The sequence below is a fragment of the Paralichthys olivaceus genome, chromosome 3 (assembly GCF_024713975.1).
Source record: "Paralichthys olivaceus isolate ysfri-2021 chromosome 3, ASM2471397v2, whole genome shotgun sequence".
NCBI lineage: Eukaryota > Metazoa > Chordata > Actinopteri > Pleuronectiformes > Paralichthyidae > Paralichthys > Paralichthys olivaceus.
The window spans coordinates 14353142-14369610 of record NC_091095.1 but is presented as its reverse complement, the minus strand read 5'-3'; the positions used below and the strand labels follow the sequence as shown (position 1 = coordinate 14369610).

The 16469-nt window shown below is 39.2% G+C and overlaps 2 protein-coding genes across 7 annotated transcripts; one reads left to right on the top strand and one right to left on the bottom strand.

Annotated features, from left to right (window-relative positions):
* The first annotated feature begins 3166 nt into the window (after positions 1 to 3166).
* LOC109625882 (serine/threonine-protein kinase NIM1) lies at positions 3167 to 16120 on the top strand. Of its 5 annotated transcripts, none has more exons than XM_069522088.1 (5): positions 3167 to 3236; positions 10104 to 10234; positions 11988 to 12290; positions 12741 to 13009; positions 14534 to 16120. In XM_069522088.1, the coding sequence occupies exons 2-5, from the start codon at positions 10213 to 10215 to the stop codon at positions 15284 to 15286; spliced, it is 1347 nt and encodes a 448-aa protein (XP_069378189.1). In that variant the 5' UTR covers positions 3167 to 3236; positions 10104 to 10212; the 3' UTR covers positions 15287 to 16120. The 5 variants fall into 5 exon arrangements, with proteins under 5 accessions (XP_069378189.1, XP_069378188.1, XP_069378192.1 ...); XM_069522087.1 differs by having other exon boundaries at positions 10087 to 10234; XM_069522089.1 differs by having other exon boundaries at positions 3174 to 3204; positions 10087 to 10234.
* pole4 (polymerase (DNA-directed), epsilon 4, accessory subunit) lies at positions 6351 to 9179 on the bottom strand. 2 transcript variants are annotated; one of them, XM_020081457.2, is made up of 4 exons: positions 8788 to 9176; positions 7600 to 7684; positions 7262 to 7303; positions 6351 to 6618 (listed from the first exon to the last, which is right to left on the bottom strand). In XM_020081457.2, exons 1-4 carry the CDS (start codon positions 9028 to 9030, stop codon positions 6605 to 6607), a joined length of 384 nt encoding a protein of 127 aa, XP_019937016.2. In that variant the 5' UTR covers positions 9031 to 9176; the 3' UTR covers positions 6351 to 6604. The 2 variants fall into 2 exon arrangements, with proteins under 2 accessions (XP_019937016.2, XP_069378194.1); XM_069522093.1 differs by lacking the exon at positions 6351 to 6618 and having other exon boundaries at positions 7230 to 7303; positions 8788 to 9179.
* Positions 16121 to 16469: the final 349 nt, after the last annotated feature.

The following is a 16469-nucleotide window of genomic DNA, read 5'->3' as shown; positions in this document are numbered from 1 at the left end:
TTTTTTATTGTTTAGCTCATGCCAAGGCATTGCTGTCACCAAATAAATGTAATGAATTTGGTCAATAAAGTGGTTCAGATGTTTGAAAAATATGCCTTTAATACGTCTTTGCGGGCTCTCCCTGTTGGCCCATAAATCATAATAAATTGTTACCTTCTTTCCATAACAGAATACCACAAGAGTAAGCTGGAGGCTTCATCTGAGAGTCAAGCATCTATATCCATTACAGAGAGGCTTCAACAGAAAACAGCATCAGGGCCTGATTAAAACGAGGGAAACCAGAGAGACTGATGTGGGCCTGCATCTGGTTCTGGAACATATTCCTTTGAAGCAACCAAAAAACGACAAACACAGATGCAGAAATAAGACGATGCCAACAACAAACTGTGTGTACAACAGTTGATCAGAGGACCGGTTTGATTTGACAGATACATATTTGTGTACTGTTCTTTGGCAATTGATAATAATAATTGAGTCTTAATTCTTATTAATAAAACATTACATGATAGTGTTGCTGTCGACTCTGTCAGGTCTGATACACATTACATTTACAAGAGAGTTATCACAGTCAATCCATTCACACTTACTGTGGACAGGAAACACTTCAATGTCTTTGATTGACTTTTCTTTTGCTTGACAAAAACCTTTATTCTTCTCACCTAAATCCCCCAAACCCTAATAAAACGAGGCCTCTTTAAAGAACAAATCCATTTTTTTATAGTGCTGTGAGCGTTTTTATGCATTTTTGGAGGGGTACCGTAGATAGTTGACAGGAAATTATCAATTAACAAATATCCCTGGGCCTGAGATGAACCAGGAACACTGCAGTTCATGGGTGGCCCCAAGTATTCTTTGATATTATCTCAATAAACAGATTACCAGTTTGTATAAAGTTGTTTTTTTGTTTGACTAAACTCAGGCTGTGGTTGGACAGCAGAGAAACTTGTATCATCCCCCAATTTATTCTTTCTGGACGGACACCTTCATTTGACATTTGTAGTTTATGGTTTAGATAACTGAAAAAGTCTCTGTTATCAAATTCCATTATAGATATGCTGTGAAACCACTGACAAGGAGGCATGTTTTATGTTTGGCCAGTTATCTGTTTGGAGAACCAAGACATCTACAAACCAAAAAGGAATGTAGCATTCCTTGATGTTGTTTTTATATAATTTACAAAACCATCTGACTAAAATACTTGGGTGGCCCCATTTACTACAGAATACAGAAATAATGAGGGAGAAAATGCTATAAAAGTGTTCACAAAGTTATATAACAATACATAAATTACAACAATACATCGCATTTCATTTGCCTAAATGTTTAGAACACACTGTACTATTGAAAAAAACAAAGGCAGACACATTTCAAACAGGGAAATATTGCTTTAGACAGTAATGTGATGCATGTAATAGACAGATTTTGTGGGATGAGATCGAAATGGCCCTGCCTGAGTTCCTGTCATCAACAGTATTCTTGAATAGATCCAGACAACAAGGCAACAACATGTCACACATATCAGAACCGTGGAGGGGAAATATGTAGCCTGTGCACTGAGAGGTGAGGTTGGGGTAGAAATGTGTATATACATGTGTGTGTATGTGTTAGGGGTGGGGTTAACTGTTGAAGAATTTGACCCAAGAAATCAGGTTGGAATCTCAGCTGCAAAAACATACCTTCCACATGACTACAGGTCTGCTTGTGAGCCAGATGCCTTTTCTGCAGCGATTAAAATATCTTCTGTCAAGGTGTGCGGACTCGAGAACATGTGGGAAACCACAAAGTAGAAGCAGCAGCAGGGTATAGAGGAGCTGACAGGGGAACGTCTTCGTCTTTAATGGGGGCCTGAGATGTACAGTCTGTAAGGATGGTATGGCCTCCTGGAGATTGTGGGGGGGGGGTTGGTCATGCATGAAGCAACCTGAGAGATTTAACCATATCTGAGAGGGATTTCCAAGAGATCATTTGCAAGGAGAAAATACTTTGTGTAACAAAAGTGTATGATACAGAAAACAAGCTGCATGCAATACGGAAGAGACTTCAGTTTGATAGTAAAGTAAAGTAAGTGATGGTATATATCAAAAGTATTTTGCTGTTTAGACCCCTAAATGATGTCATCAGGATAAGAGAGGTGGGAAGCACACCGTAGAATAGGAATCCCCCCGGGGTCTTAACGCTAGTGGTGGTCGAGAATCCTGAATTGGTGATGAATGACTGGACTCGACCAGGGCTTCGGATGAAGACTGGAAGAGAATGGGATGAAAGCGGGTTAACTGGATCACTGAAATGACGACACCTGCATGATTGGCTGCATGAGATTGTGGCAGAATCTGATTGGCCACTGTAAACACCCACAATCACAGAGAGAACTGTGAGAAATGTGATTGAATATGAGAAAGTTTTCCTGACTGAATTTACATCCCAATTACATGAATAGTTCCAGTTCATTTGCAGTTTAAGTATGGATTAAACAGACCAGATATACTCCATGTTAGAGGTGTCATTATTGTAACTATATCAGAGTAGAACTTTATCAACACCATCACACAAGTTCACCTTCACTGTGGATTTAGGTTTGGTTGTGTGTGTGTCTGTTTGTGTGTCTGTTTGCCTTCATGTGGCTCTTAACAGCATTGACTTTACCTGATAAATGCAGGTTAGAAATTTTGTCTGACTTTTTCCCAGCACTGCAGAACTTGATCATGTCAAATGACCCTAAAGAGGATGAGATTTTTACACTCCACCCCTGCAGCTGCCGGCAGATCGGGCTTGAACACACCTTGTGATGTCATGTTTGCTGTGAGCCAATGGCTGTGTTTTGAGTGCTGATTGTAGACATGTGTGCCTCCACTCTGGAGTTTATTTATGTCACCTGCAGCAAACGCTGTGCTCCTTCAGTTCCTCTTGTGTTCCTCTGTGTGCAGGTATGTTATGCATGTGAGACTTCAGTAAATAGATGAACACTGAAAGGCCTCTCACCTCATCGAAGTTGTATGCCTGCACGATAAATTTAAGATTCACGTGACTATCTGTATAATGGTCTCTCATTTGATTGTGTGTTCCTCTGTCCCAGGGTCCAGGAGCCACAATCGCAGGACGGAGTAATGTTCCTTGAAGACTGAAGGTGTCGCCAGCCTTGTCCTCGATGATGATTTAGACTGCAATCGAATGCAACTATGACTGTGAGGAAGCAACCAACCTGTGGTACAGATGACCTTTGGCCTCCTCCATTGCAAGTAGGACAGTGACTTTCTGTCTTCCCCCGCCTTTTTCCCCAAATAGACATTAGAATATAATACTTTTTATATTGAAATTGTATGCTTTTCCATGATTTTAGTATTTATGAAATAGAGAGAGCCTTTTAACTTATCCCGTGGTGTTGTCTTTTGGACATTGCTCAGACTGGTTTGTCAAACAAAACCTTCAAAATCACTGCAGTGGATGTATTACATAATCACTCTGGTGACAAGGCTCCATGAATGAGAAGGACAACATAATGTTGGTCAGTCCACCACATTGGCCAAACAGAAGTCTTTAAGACACTTGGATATCCAGTTTAATCAGCCAGAGCATCTGTTAAGATCAAATTGTTTGGAAAAAAAAAATCACTTTTATTTTTTGCCACTGAATATGAATACAATCTGATTCCATGACAAAGCTTCTAAAAAAGGTATTTTTCAATTTAAATGCAAAACATTTTAGAGTCCAGAACAAATATGATTTGTTGGATAAGTTTTCAAACTACTTCACCAGCCCAAATATATCATGTGGTGCAACCAAATACTAAAATTGTCTTTGTGAGCATATCGGCTGACGTTACCATTTAACTTAGAGCACTGAGGTTTAGTACAGTCTCACAAAGCTGCTATGGTTGTACATTCTTAAGGCTCTATTTTAATGGCCTAAGTACATGGTCTAAAGCTCATGGCAAAAGTGCATGTAGTGTTTGTCCAAATCCACTTTTGCAAAATTAACAGCCGGAAAAAAGGTTGCTGCGCCAGGTGCAAAAAGGTTCAAAAGGGTTTTGCGTAGACTTGTGATTAAACGTGGGTGTTTTGTTTTGAACCAACCAGGGTGCCATCTCCCATTCCCTTTGAAAGCCAAGCACGCCTAAACGTTGGTATATTGTGATAATGAAGCCAGATCTACCAGGTATGAGGGAAAATGCTTCTCTGCAGAGAAAACTGTTTAATGTTGTGCAAAAGACCATCTGTTGTATTTTATCTAAAGGCAAATTAATCTAACATTAATCCATACCAGTTATGCCATTTTAATTTGTTTCATGAGTCTATTTGAAAAGTGTTAACAGCCGAGTAAGTATTTAAGCCTGATTTTGATGAAGAGAGCCACAGGATCAAAGTTTATTCTGTTAGTATGTCATTTTCCATCAATATGAATAAGGCCCATCAGTTTCATTCTTAATGTTCTGTTCTGGACAGGGGGAGGCTTTACACTTTTCACATGAGATTTCCTTAATGGAATGTCTTTATTGACTGTGGAAATAAAATGATGTCCAATCCTTGGACGTGCGATTATGTTTTATTAGAAAGGATCCAATCCGTGTTCCCTTGTGCCAGTCAGGAATTCCTCTGCAGGGAGTTGACTGGTGTTCCTCTGAAACCAAACATCTGTTCTTCTCACAGCTCTGTTTCATTACTGCCCGAAACACTAAACCCAGAAAATCAGCTTAAACACACTCAGGCATTTATTTAAAAAATCCCCACTGCAAAAACTTGAGGGGTCTTGACTGTGCCTAGAGTGTGAAACCGAACACGGTGGAAGTGTTTAACAAATTCTGCCAGGAAGAAAAACACACATCTCAGGTCAAGAGACATTCAGATACATTCCTAATGCAAACTTAAGGCTCAGTGTCGCCATGTTGAGCTTGATATTTAACTCACTTTTTCACCACTGGCTTGTTTTGTACCGAGTACATGTGCAAATTTGCTGCAGCGGCCAATTTGGGTTTTGAAAGAAATTATGATTATATAATTAATTTACTAACTTTTAGAATAAATGTAATATTCATAAAGTTGGGGAATTAAAGCCATTGTGCTATACCATGATGTCAAATACAGAAACCATCTAGGTTCACCTGTAACTGATTTATATTAGCCAAGTCAATGTTAGTTTAATGCAAACAAGTCTGTCAATTTATTCAATGAAACAGCATATGCAGTAAGTTTGTGGTCCATCAGTGTCAAGGATCCTTATCAAAAATAGCAGCCAATATACTAAAAGATTATTAAACTCTCAAATGGCTGCAAACTTCTTCGTGGGTCCACCTATAATCAATGCAGAGAATAATTTACCTGAAGCACACAAATTAAATGGGGTACAGACATTTGGAGGACAGAATGCTAATTCTCCTGAAGAATCTTTAGCCTTTTTTATACATACATGTCACTGTCTTTTGGTCCAAGTGACATACCAGGAGGTGAATTGGAATAAGTGTAACTTGGCCATACTCCTGCAGCCTAATATCTCCACTAAGACTACCACAATGAAAAAAATTATAGTTAGCCAAATATTTTATATAAGAATATAAGAAATTGCTGTGCATTTCAAAATGTGAAAATCCAATCTGCCAATATGACATACCATCGTTTCCAGTGCTAGGAGTAAAGTCTAAATACGAATTGACGGCTCAGTACCGTGGACAGTTCCTGCCTCCCTGGAGGTCCAAGGATCAGCACCATGGACAGAGCTCTTAATAAACTCACTGCAGAGGGTTAAAGCATCCGACACCTGGACTCCACCCACTCAGGTGTTTTCACCTCCTCTCAGGATTATGTGGGTGTGGACATCTGGGATGGTTTCCTTGTTGCACTACTGTAGTTTGAGTTTTAATGAAGCTCACCTGCAGTTTTTCACATTTGCAAGTTTTGAATGATCAGACACTAATTTCTTTCATCCAGTAATCACTGCTGCTAGTTTCCCAAGATAAACATCCTGACATTACTGTCAGCTACACAATCCCACACTGTAATCATCACTTGATGATAATAGGAACATGTGATATTCAGTAGAAGCTTCTACTCTGTTGATGGAGTCCTGCAAGGATCTTTTCTGAAGAACGTTGGGTCACTTCAAGGTTCAGTGTGTAGAATGTACTGATGTTAAGTGGTGAAGTTGCATGTTGCAGCTCAATACCCCTCACCTCAGCCTCCCCTTCCACACATGAGAGAACCTGTGCCTTTGGTTGTCATAAACACTCAAAAGGTGTTTGTCCAGTCTGGGCTTCTGACGCTCATGACATAATGGAAATATTTGTGTTGCAAATCTCATAATTTACCAGTAAATCAACCTGATAAAATGATCATGAGAGAGCTTTTCAGTCTGACAGAAAGTTAAGGTTTAAAACTTAAATTTATTCCATTGTGCACTAATATTCAAATATTTACAAATAATGTACACATCCCCACGGATGTATTCAAAGTATGAAAACTCTTAATAGCACATTATAGAAAAGCATTTACAAACATCAAATGTAACTTTTGGACAGAGAGTGACTTAGAAAAGTACCAGAAAGTTTTCCACAGTAAAATGTGTCCCTGTGATGGAGAGTTTCTTGGATGTTCTGATTGGTCTTCTGAAGCAGTCTTTAATCTAGAGTGCCTAGAGATAATAAAGAAGAGTTAGGACGTGTACTGGCACATACTGAGGTCAATAAATTCTATTATCCTTGTAAACATCATGAGTATGCTGAACTGTACTCCTATGGGATTTAAACTTAATGTAATTACAGAACTATATCAGATTTGAATGTTCTGTACTGAATGTAACTTGCAGTGTGAACATAGGCTGGTTTATTCTTCTGCATAGGATCGACATAAAGCCTTTGTTTCCATGCTGGTCTGTCTGTGTCGCTCTGTAAAAGCCAAACGCAAGGTCCAAGTGAGGTTTCTATGCTACTGTGTGTGTGTTCTTCCAACAAGCAGGTCTTTTGGGAGTTAGAGCTAATGAATGTTGAGCAATTATTGAAATAACTGTAAATTACACAGATTAGAGAGAGGACATCAAAGCAGATGAGGTGTAGGACCATAAATTGTGGCCAAAGGAGGGAGAGTTTCGGTTATTGCCTGGCCACTGAAAGACATGGACAGGCTACCATGTGTAACAGGTCTTGTGGTCTGTGTTACAACAACATGAAGTAATATTTCTAGTGAGGCTCACATCTGCCTAGGAGGAAGGCTACTGTATGGATTACACAGAAACGGGTTGATTCAATGCAGAATTATAAACTAAGATTCAGGCTTACCTTCAAGAAATGCAAATTCATCTATGGCCTCTATTGCGTTGTCTTTGGAGGGGAAAAAAAGTGAAGAGAAATTATTTGAATGAGACAAATGACAAGAGAAGATACAAGAGTTAAAACTGCTTTATAAGTTTCAGTCCCTTTGCAGCAGCTCTAATAAACATGAGATTTTGCAAACAATTGTATCAAAACAATCAAAGCCCCTGTACAATAACCAGGTAACAGGTTCAGTTTAAAGTCATTAATAATTGTGCAAAATCACTTCCATCACTTGAACAACATCAACATCATAAACCTATTTTCAAGCACAGTCATTTGAAGAATTTCTTTACAGTGCTTACCCAAGTCTTTTCTTTGCAAAGTTTTCCTCTTCCCTTGCTGGGCGTACACCAGGGCATCTTTGGCAATCATCTCAACAAACAGCTCCTAAAAGAAAGAAAAACGTTTTTATTATTATTATTCAAAACTAAAACAAAGTCAAAAAGCTGCAGACAGCGATCAACTTGTCACACTCCCTCTTTCACAAACACCTTGGGGCATCCATCACAGTTGGACTGGTTATGGGCGGCATCAGGAGAATCCCAGTTTTGTCAGTGGTCCAGTGGAGTGTGAAAAAAGCACATTTTAACCCATCATAACACAGCTAGTTATGCTCTGGACTGGGATACACTTTTCAGCAGGCTGTGTACTTGTCATTTGAGTGCATCTTTATTGAACAAAAAAAATGATCAACCCTCATCAGCCTGACTCATGTTGCTCTGTGTCAGTACTTTTTAATTTCTGCCTTATTACCTGTGTTCTGTTGATTTGCTGAAGAGAGAATTTGATGTACAGTTCAAGTTCATGTACAACTGTCCACAACACCTTTGTAGGTGGAGTCTCTATCAAGCACTTTTTGTGTGTAAATACTGGTATCTTGATATTTAAACAGGTATGATTTTGGTATAGTGACAGCGCTCATATTTTGTTTAGGTTATTAATTAAATTGAGATTTCTAAAAAGCTAAAAATCAGTCAGACTGGAGTCTGGGTGGATCCTATGGTTCTCCCACCAGCTGACTGGTGGGTGGTTACAGAGGTAAAGACCCACAGAAGTTATATCTTCCTGGGACCTGAGCTGGCTGGTTGGTGCTGGGGAGGCCTCCTGGATGGGAAGTGAGATGTCTTCGAAATATAAAATACAGGGTTGGTTTTATGTGAAGCACTTTGTGTTACTTTTTGTTTAGTATGAAAAGTGCCATATTGATAAAGTGAGTGATAGAACATGTTAAACATTAAGTTTTCTGTAAACTCTAACTTGATGTACAGTATGTAATACAACATTATTATTGATTCTAATGATATTTACTACTTTCAATAGTTTCTAACATTTCTTCAGATCTTCAGTGGCTGCAGTTGGAGTTTATACTTTACACTGATCATATATTATGAAGAAACGTCATCAGTCTTTAGATATATGTTGACAACCTTCCTCTAAATGTGAGCTAGTATCACATGGGCAGGATCCGTGTGCGCTGCTGCGGCTCTTACTGTGGCTTTAGCGATGATGAACACCGACTCCTGGCTGGCGAGGGACACGTCTGGGTCGGTCTTCATCAGCGCCTTGATGCGGGTCAGCGGGAGTTTGGACAGCCGGCTGTGGCTCACTGCGGCCGGGGGGCCTGTCTGCTGCTGAGCGCTCTCCTCCTCCGCGCCGCGGCTCTCCTCCTCGCTCCCGCACCGTTCATGGTCGAGCTCCGTGGGGGTGACAGGCGTCGCTACTGTTGCAGCCATTGTTAACACAAAAGTTGAATATATGAAAATACACACGGACAAGTGGCTCCAGTTAACCTGCTACATGTCGCACATGACAATAACATGCGCAGCGCCGCGTGTGTTTCTGTCCTATAGGCCTGCTAGCCACTTCAAGCTCCGCCTCTTCCTCTCCCGCCAACTAATCCTCGTCGGTAATTGGACAGATTAGAAATAAGGAATTCCCTATTGGCTAGAATTAGACGTCAATCTAAACAGGTTCTCTTCTTGGGGCATTTTTTCAGTCACCCAGATGGAAACAGACCCGCCTCTCTCTCGCTTCTGATTGGCTTACCCTGGTATTCTTCCCCACATCTAACCAATCATCACTCTTCATGCTAAAATCCAAACCAATCAGAGGCAGGGGATGGGCGGGTCTCCTTCACCGAGGGTGGGATAAAATAAAGCTGAGTGGATGTGTCACAAGCAATATTGATATTTAATTGTATTTTCAAAAATAAAAAGAAGAATATATATTAATTGTGTGTATATATATATATATATATATATATATATATATATATATATATATATATATATATATATAGTTCAGACATGTGCTCATTGACACGTGTAGCAGACGTAGAGCAACATTTTCATTCATTTGAGTTTGTGGTCAAGCAACTAATGGAAGTTGAATATAATCAATAGATCTGTTCTCTGTGAGGGAGATGCTAATGCTGGTGAAGCAGCAAAGACTTGAACTTGATGATAATGGAATGAAAATACTGCCCTACCTCTTAATTTCAGTTCCCCCATTTCCTCTAACAAGTTCAATTTTTTCTGCTGATTTTAAACAACTCCCCGAATTTGTTTTAAATAATATTCCTGTGAGTTGACTATTATTTTTGACAATAATTAAAGAAAAGGATCAAAATTAATCTTAAGACTGCAATCTTAATAAAGGTCAGTGGTGAAGTAAAAAAAAAAACAACATACATTAGTTTCAAATAAATGTGAAATATATGCAATTATAAGGTTTTTATCACGATGAGCTTGATCATCAGAATCAAACTAATAAGCCTTGTGTTTATGCAGCATTTCCATCATTTCAGAGGAGCTAATGAACCGACCACTAATACACTGCTAATAGGATTGTGAGGAGTGACTTAGGTCTGTGAAGCTCCTGAGTCACAGTCAGGTGTTACAGCCTGAGGGACAGACATGAAGGAACCGCAGCTCCCAGGTAACATTACACACTCTGCGCTTTTCCATATCATTTTAATGTGTTAAATCACATCATTTTTAGAGGGCATTATGAATTATACTTGATGGCTTTATCAATAGTTTTGAATCATTTAGTAATGGTTTATAGATTAGGTATACACATCAATAAAATAGGCTGGATTGCTAAATTCAGATAAATACTTGTGGCTGGTCTTTGTCCTTCAGCTTAACAACACATGCTTTGTATTTGTATCTCTTTAAATCATCTCTTACATTAATTATTGTTAAAACCTTCCATTAATGACTTATTGAAATGTATTAATGCTGCCTTGTGGCCTATTAAAAAGTTAGCATGAACCCTTCTCTCTCTATATATTCCAACATCTAACCTAAATGATTTATTAATCATTGATGAAGCCGCTACCTTATTATACATTATATCATTCCATACAAAAGCTCATTATCAGAAATATATTTTATAATATTTCTGAATATGCTGAAATGAAATGAAATGGAGAGGTTTTGAATGGCAGCTGAGAACATTTTATCCAGGGAGAGTTGTTTACAAGGTAATTACAGTACTACATTTACGACTTAATAGTAAATAGTGTTTTACTGATTTCAAGTGTTTTGAATCATCTGCCTGTCTGGATAAATTCAGTGTCAGTTGTCTGTGTTTGTGTAACAAGAAGTTTAACCCTAATTTGGAAGCTCAGTTAATTCATGTTATGCTGTCAAGGTAGCCTCTATCAGTATAAATAGCCGTCTGCATTCAGACATGACCCACTAATACTGTATCTAAAAGTAATCCTGTGCACTGAGCTGACCATCTTCTAAATTTAACTCACAATGACCAGGAGGAGACACAGTGTTACCCTTTACATACACAGTTTAATAGTTATGTTTAAGGATGATCACTGTTGATAATCATTACCTGCTTTATTTAAATGTTAAACACCTTCCTATCATGTGCTGAGAAGTTATATATAATCAGCTTAAAACACCCACACAGCAAGTCCTCATGAATTGACAGTTTAACATGTGACCCTATCATTTGGTTCTTTGGGTAATGTAACACCATAATTCAATATTTCACTCAAAAAGGAAAGAAACAGGATGTAAGGTTTGCTTTTTAAAAAAGCAGCTGCAAAACACTGTCCTGTTTGGGACTCAAGAACTGTGTCTCAAGAATAAGACTTGTGTTTCCTAGAACAGAAGGAAAACAGGAAAGATAAACACATCCTGCTTTTCTGCATCATTAAAACATGAAAGCATGCATGTGGAAATTAATTTAACAATTAAATACAAAAAGCAGAATGACCACTGCATCCTGACAACAGCTCATTCTTACATTGAGTAATGTCTGAAACAAATAATTTAACATTAGTAAATATCCATATATGTAAATAAACTTAAAATGTAAGTTACCAGTTATTGTTTGTCTCCATACATGATGATGTGCATCATCTTCACCACGTTACAAATGTAAGATGTGAGGCTGATGTAAGAGACCAGACGTTTTACCTCATTTAGGACAAAGTGAGTAATTACGGAGGTTAATCTCATTATCAATGTCCTGTACATGCAACACTCACACGATTTGTCTACACAAGATTTGTAAGAGTTCAGAAGTGCAACACTGATTACTGAGAAAAAACTTACAACACAACTGATTGTGCCAAAATAGGTGCCTATCTCCAAAGCATTTGTTTTAGCCTTTTTCTTTTGCACTGATGCCAAACTCTTTCTTGTTTCTTAAATTTGTTTTTAAGCCATCAAAGCACGGCTATGGCCAAAGCAGAAATCGAGCAAAATATCCAACGATGAGCCCCAGAAAGAGGAAAAGGTGATCAAACCACCGGCCCCCGCCACCAAATGTGCCTTACCACAACTGACCCAAGCCGAGAGACTGAGACAGTCGCCCTTCGAGAGGATCGTCTATGACATGGCCCACAATGAGAAGATTGTCAATGAACTAATGCTTGGTCGAAGGGTTGGCTTCTATGAGCTGCGAGGAGAGATTGGCCAGGGCAACTTCGCCACAGTCAGGCTGGGCATCCATGCCCTCACGAAAGGTCAGGAACTATGAGTTATTTGAGTTTCTGTTAATGCTTAAGTCTGGATAGGATCCATGTTTACAGGTTCATACTTTGAAGAGTATATCTTTGAGAACTTGGTAAAAAATAATAAAGTTAGAGGTTTGGTTATATGACATTGAATCCCCTGATCTTCCATGACCCCAGCAGTGAATTTCTTTTCTGTTATGAAAACTCGTCCCATGTAAGTGTCTGCACACAAGGAGGGTTATTGATCCATCTTTGTAAAACCTTCGAATAATACTCAGTAATCTTCCAAGTAAATTAGCTGCCAATGAAATGCTTTCTCATATGTTGCAGTCGTATCCACCTCCTTATAATCTTGTATGAATAAATCTCATAAACATTGTCCTTTATTTTCATCACTTCATCAGACCCTATGTAAACCACTTTCTCTGACATGTGTCTCTCCCTCCTCTTCTGTCTCAGAGAGAGTAGCCATCAAAGTCATGGACAAGCTGCGTCTGGAGAAGAAGAGTCAGTCTTTAACGGCCTCAGAAATCAGCTGCATGGAGAAGCTGTGCCATCCCAACATAGTGCGTCTTTACGAGGTGATCGAGAGCAGCAGGAAACTGTACCTGGTGATGGAGTATGGCAGCGGTGGAGATCTGTTCTCCCGGATCACCACCAGGGGGAAGCTGAACGACCTGGAAACCAAACTGGTCTTTGCACAAGTCGTCTCTGCTGTTAAACACATGGTGAGCGTCACTGTTAATTATCATCTGACCAACAGAATGAATTTGTTCTCACTCTGTCTCATTTACTTGACTTTTAAAGGTATTTATGATGCATATGAATCATGTGAAAAGTAGATAAAAGATCAAATTATGGCTCAATCTGTAAATGTTTGATCATAATAATTTGAGGCAGGATATATTCACTTACATACTTTTTAAAGTTTGAGACTTTATTGTCATAGAGCTAGTAGAGAGTTGAGGGGAGATGGAGGGAATGTGATGTGATGTTTCTCAGTCAGTCTTGAACAGGGGATGTTGTAATTTTGTGATAAGCATCTTAAAACGGTAGGAATGGTGGGCAGCATAACTGAGGATTTTGAACAATGAAAGAAATGTCAAAACATTTGACTCTTATCTGCTTTTGAACGCTTTCTGATTGTATGATTATAAAATCACTCACAAAGTCCAACATTTTACAATATTTTTGTATAGCCCATACTCACAGATCACAATTTGCCTCATAGGGCTAAGAATATGACAAGGTGTGACCTCCTCTGACCTTAACACTCGACCAGCGAGAGAAAACAAAACAGAGGGGGGAAAAAAATCACAGAAACCTCAGTCACTGTGAGGGATTCCTCTCCCAGGACGAACAGAAGTATGTTGTGTAAAACAGAGCAAATCAATGAAATAACACTAAACATTCATGAGAAAAGACAGTGTATAGCATAATTGGAGAAGAGTATCGGTGTTTAAAGCATTTATGCAAAAAGAAACTGTCTGACAGGGATGGGGGGGCAGAGCAGCGAGGACATTTGTATTAAACAAAACCATCTGAGATTCAGTTGTAATCAAGTGTTAATAATAGTGTTGTACAGCGGTAGAAGTACTACCTAATACACGAACAACAATATGAAAAAACATGAGAACTACATTGCACCCTGTAATTTTTGTAAAAGTGTTTTCCTAAATATACAAATTCTGCAGAAATGAATCATGTGAGTGACACTTAAATTAAATATTATGAAGAAATAATATAATGAGATTGATGTAATAATAATTTCACTCTTTGCTGCTGAGTCTTATTCATTTTAACTGAGGGGTTCCCAGCCTAGAGCCTCAAGCAACCATTTGACTGAAACCATTTGAGAGGTTTAGAGGGGAAATTACACTTGGGTTGAACTGATGACGAGTCCTCGACTTCTAAAATATGGCGCAGGGTCCAGAGCCAAGAGGATTGCAAACACTTGTTTCATAGCTCTGAAATTTATAAGCTTACTCTGTGTTTTTATATTAAGTTCTAATTGGAAAATATCCCCATCCCTTGCAGATGTATAAAGTCAACTATTGTCCAGTAAACAGATATTTACTGAAGTAGAAGATAAAGTAAAAACATTTCAAACCTGTTCAATCATGTCACATGATTTGAATACATTTACTTGCCTTTCACTCATCAATGACCATTTTCTTCCTGAAAGGTAAACATATCCTGTAAAAAAAACAGTTCCCCTGCTCACCTTTAAACTGTTTTTTGTGATATTTCAGCATGACAACAACATCGTCCATAGAGACCTTAAGGCAGAGAACATCTTCTACACGACCAGCTACTGCATCAAGGTCGGAGATTTCGGCTTCAGCACAGAGAGCTGCCCCAATGAGCTCCTCACCAATTTCTGTGGCTCTCCACCATACGCTGCTCCTGAACTGTTTAAGGAAAAAGGCTACATTGGATGCTACTCTGATACCTGGGCTTTAGGTATCCTCTTGTACTTCATCGTGACGGCCACAATGCCTTTTTATGGAGACAACCTGGGGAGGTTGAAGCGCTGCATCCTACAGGGGGCTTACAGCATCCCTTCCTATGTGCCCGACCCTTGCCAGCTAGTCATCAAGGGCATGCTGCGGCCTGTGCCTCCTGATCGTTCTACTCTCACACAGATTATAAACAGTGCTTGGCTGAGGGGGATCGAGTACCCTCACCCGTACGTCTCGTTGCCCTTGTCCCCGGCCAACTTTGCCCAGGCGGGACAGGCTCTGTGTGTGGAGGAGCAGGAGGTAAAGGGTTTGCTTTGTGATCTGGGTATTGTAACAGATCATTTGCAAAATAATCCCTGTTCGGACTGCAGGAGCCCATTGACAGGGACCTACCGGATCCTCCTCCATCGGGTCCAGAAGAGGAGGTCGGTGGAGGCTGTAGGTTATTCAGCGCTTCATCCTGATGAGTACGGAAGCCTGAAGAACTGGTCTGCAGCATCTGTGAAAAAACACACCCCCTCTGCTGTCTGTGTTTTACTATAATAGTAAATAGCAGGACTGCTTTAGCTGAGGCCACACAGGCCCTTTATCACATACAGATGTGCCCATTTGCATGTGTTCAAGTTGTATTGTGCAATATTGGACTGAAATAGTGCCGGACAGAGGTTGAGGCTAGTTGCAGGGTTCTTCTGTCCCACAGTGTAAGTCAATTAGAACTCATAGAGTGTGAGCCCTGGATTACTGTTCTGATTATATCTCCAACAACAAGCTCAGGGAGGCAAAACATGCATCTGTACAGCTATGAGCATCTTCCAATCCCTTTTAGTCAGAGCATAAATCTACTGAACTAATCCAAGGCCACAGGTAATCCTAATAACGTAGACCCTGAGAACATGCTGAAACCTGAGACTAAGAGGGGGAAGGAGCGTGTCATGGAAAATAAAGGCCAGAATGGGAGACTTTTAAAATGTGAAATGTTTTCTTTGTTTCATAAATGATCTCTAAAATGCCTTCATAGAATGCAGATATTCTCAATATCTATGTTGGGTAATAGGCTTATATTTTAAGGCAACAAATTCATACTGTAACATTATTTTAACCACCTGGTGAAAGGATGCAAAATGGTTCTAAATGGTTTTATTTATTTTTTTCACTTTCTGTAACATTGCTAGATAGGGCAATATCCAACATTTTAATGGATAAAATAAATCATGGATCTTAATGGAAATCCAAATCTGGATGTAATTATTTTGATTGTAGTTTAATATGGGCACAGTTAGCCCTGAGGAAGTATGTACTCTGAGTGCTGTTCTAGTTATTAAAGTGATCAGTGAGGCCAAGCTGATTAATCACAATAAAGCAGGAGGTATTTTAAAACAGGAAAATATTATTGTCGATCTTTATCTGCTGAATACAAGGCTCCAGTCAATATTTACCAACAGATTTTCTGGGACTTTAAAATGACTCCTTACATTTTAATGAGCCCTGAAGTTTTGCTCTGGAGCCAGTGTGCAGAGATTCTGGAGCCTTCTCACGCACATTTGATAACAGAGCTGATAACAAAAGATGATGCATCTGTGCATGTGTGGAATCCACAAAATTATCAAACATTTTATTTCATTCCAATCTGTGATATCAAAATTTGAAAACTCTTCCTCCACATTCAGTAAAGATCCCACAGTTCCACTTTGTGTGAATTCTCCTGGAGGGCACAAAAGTCTGTGAG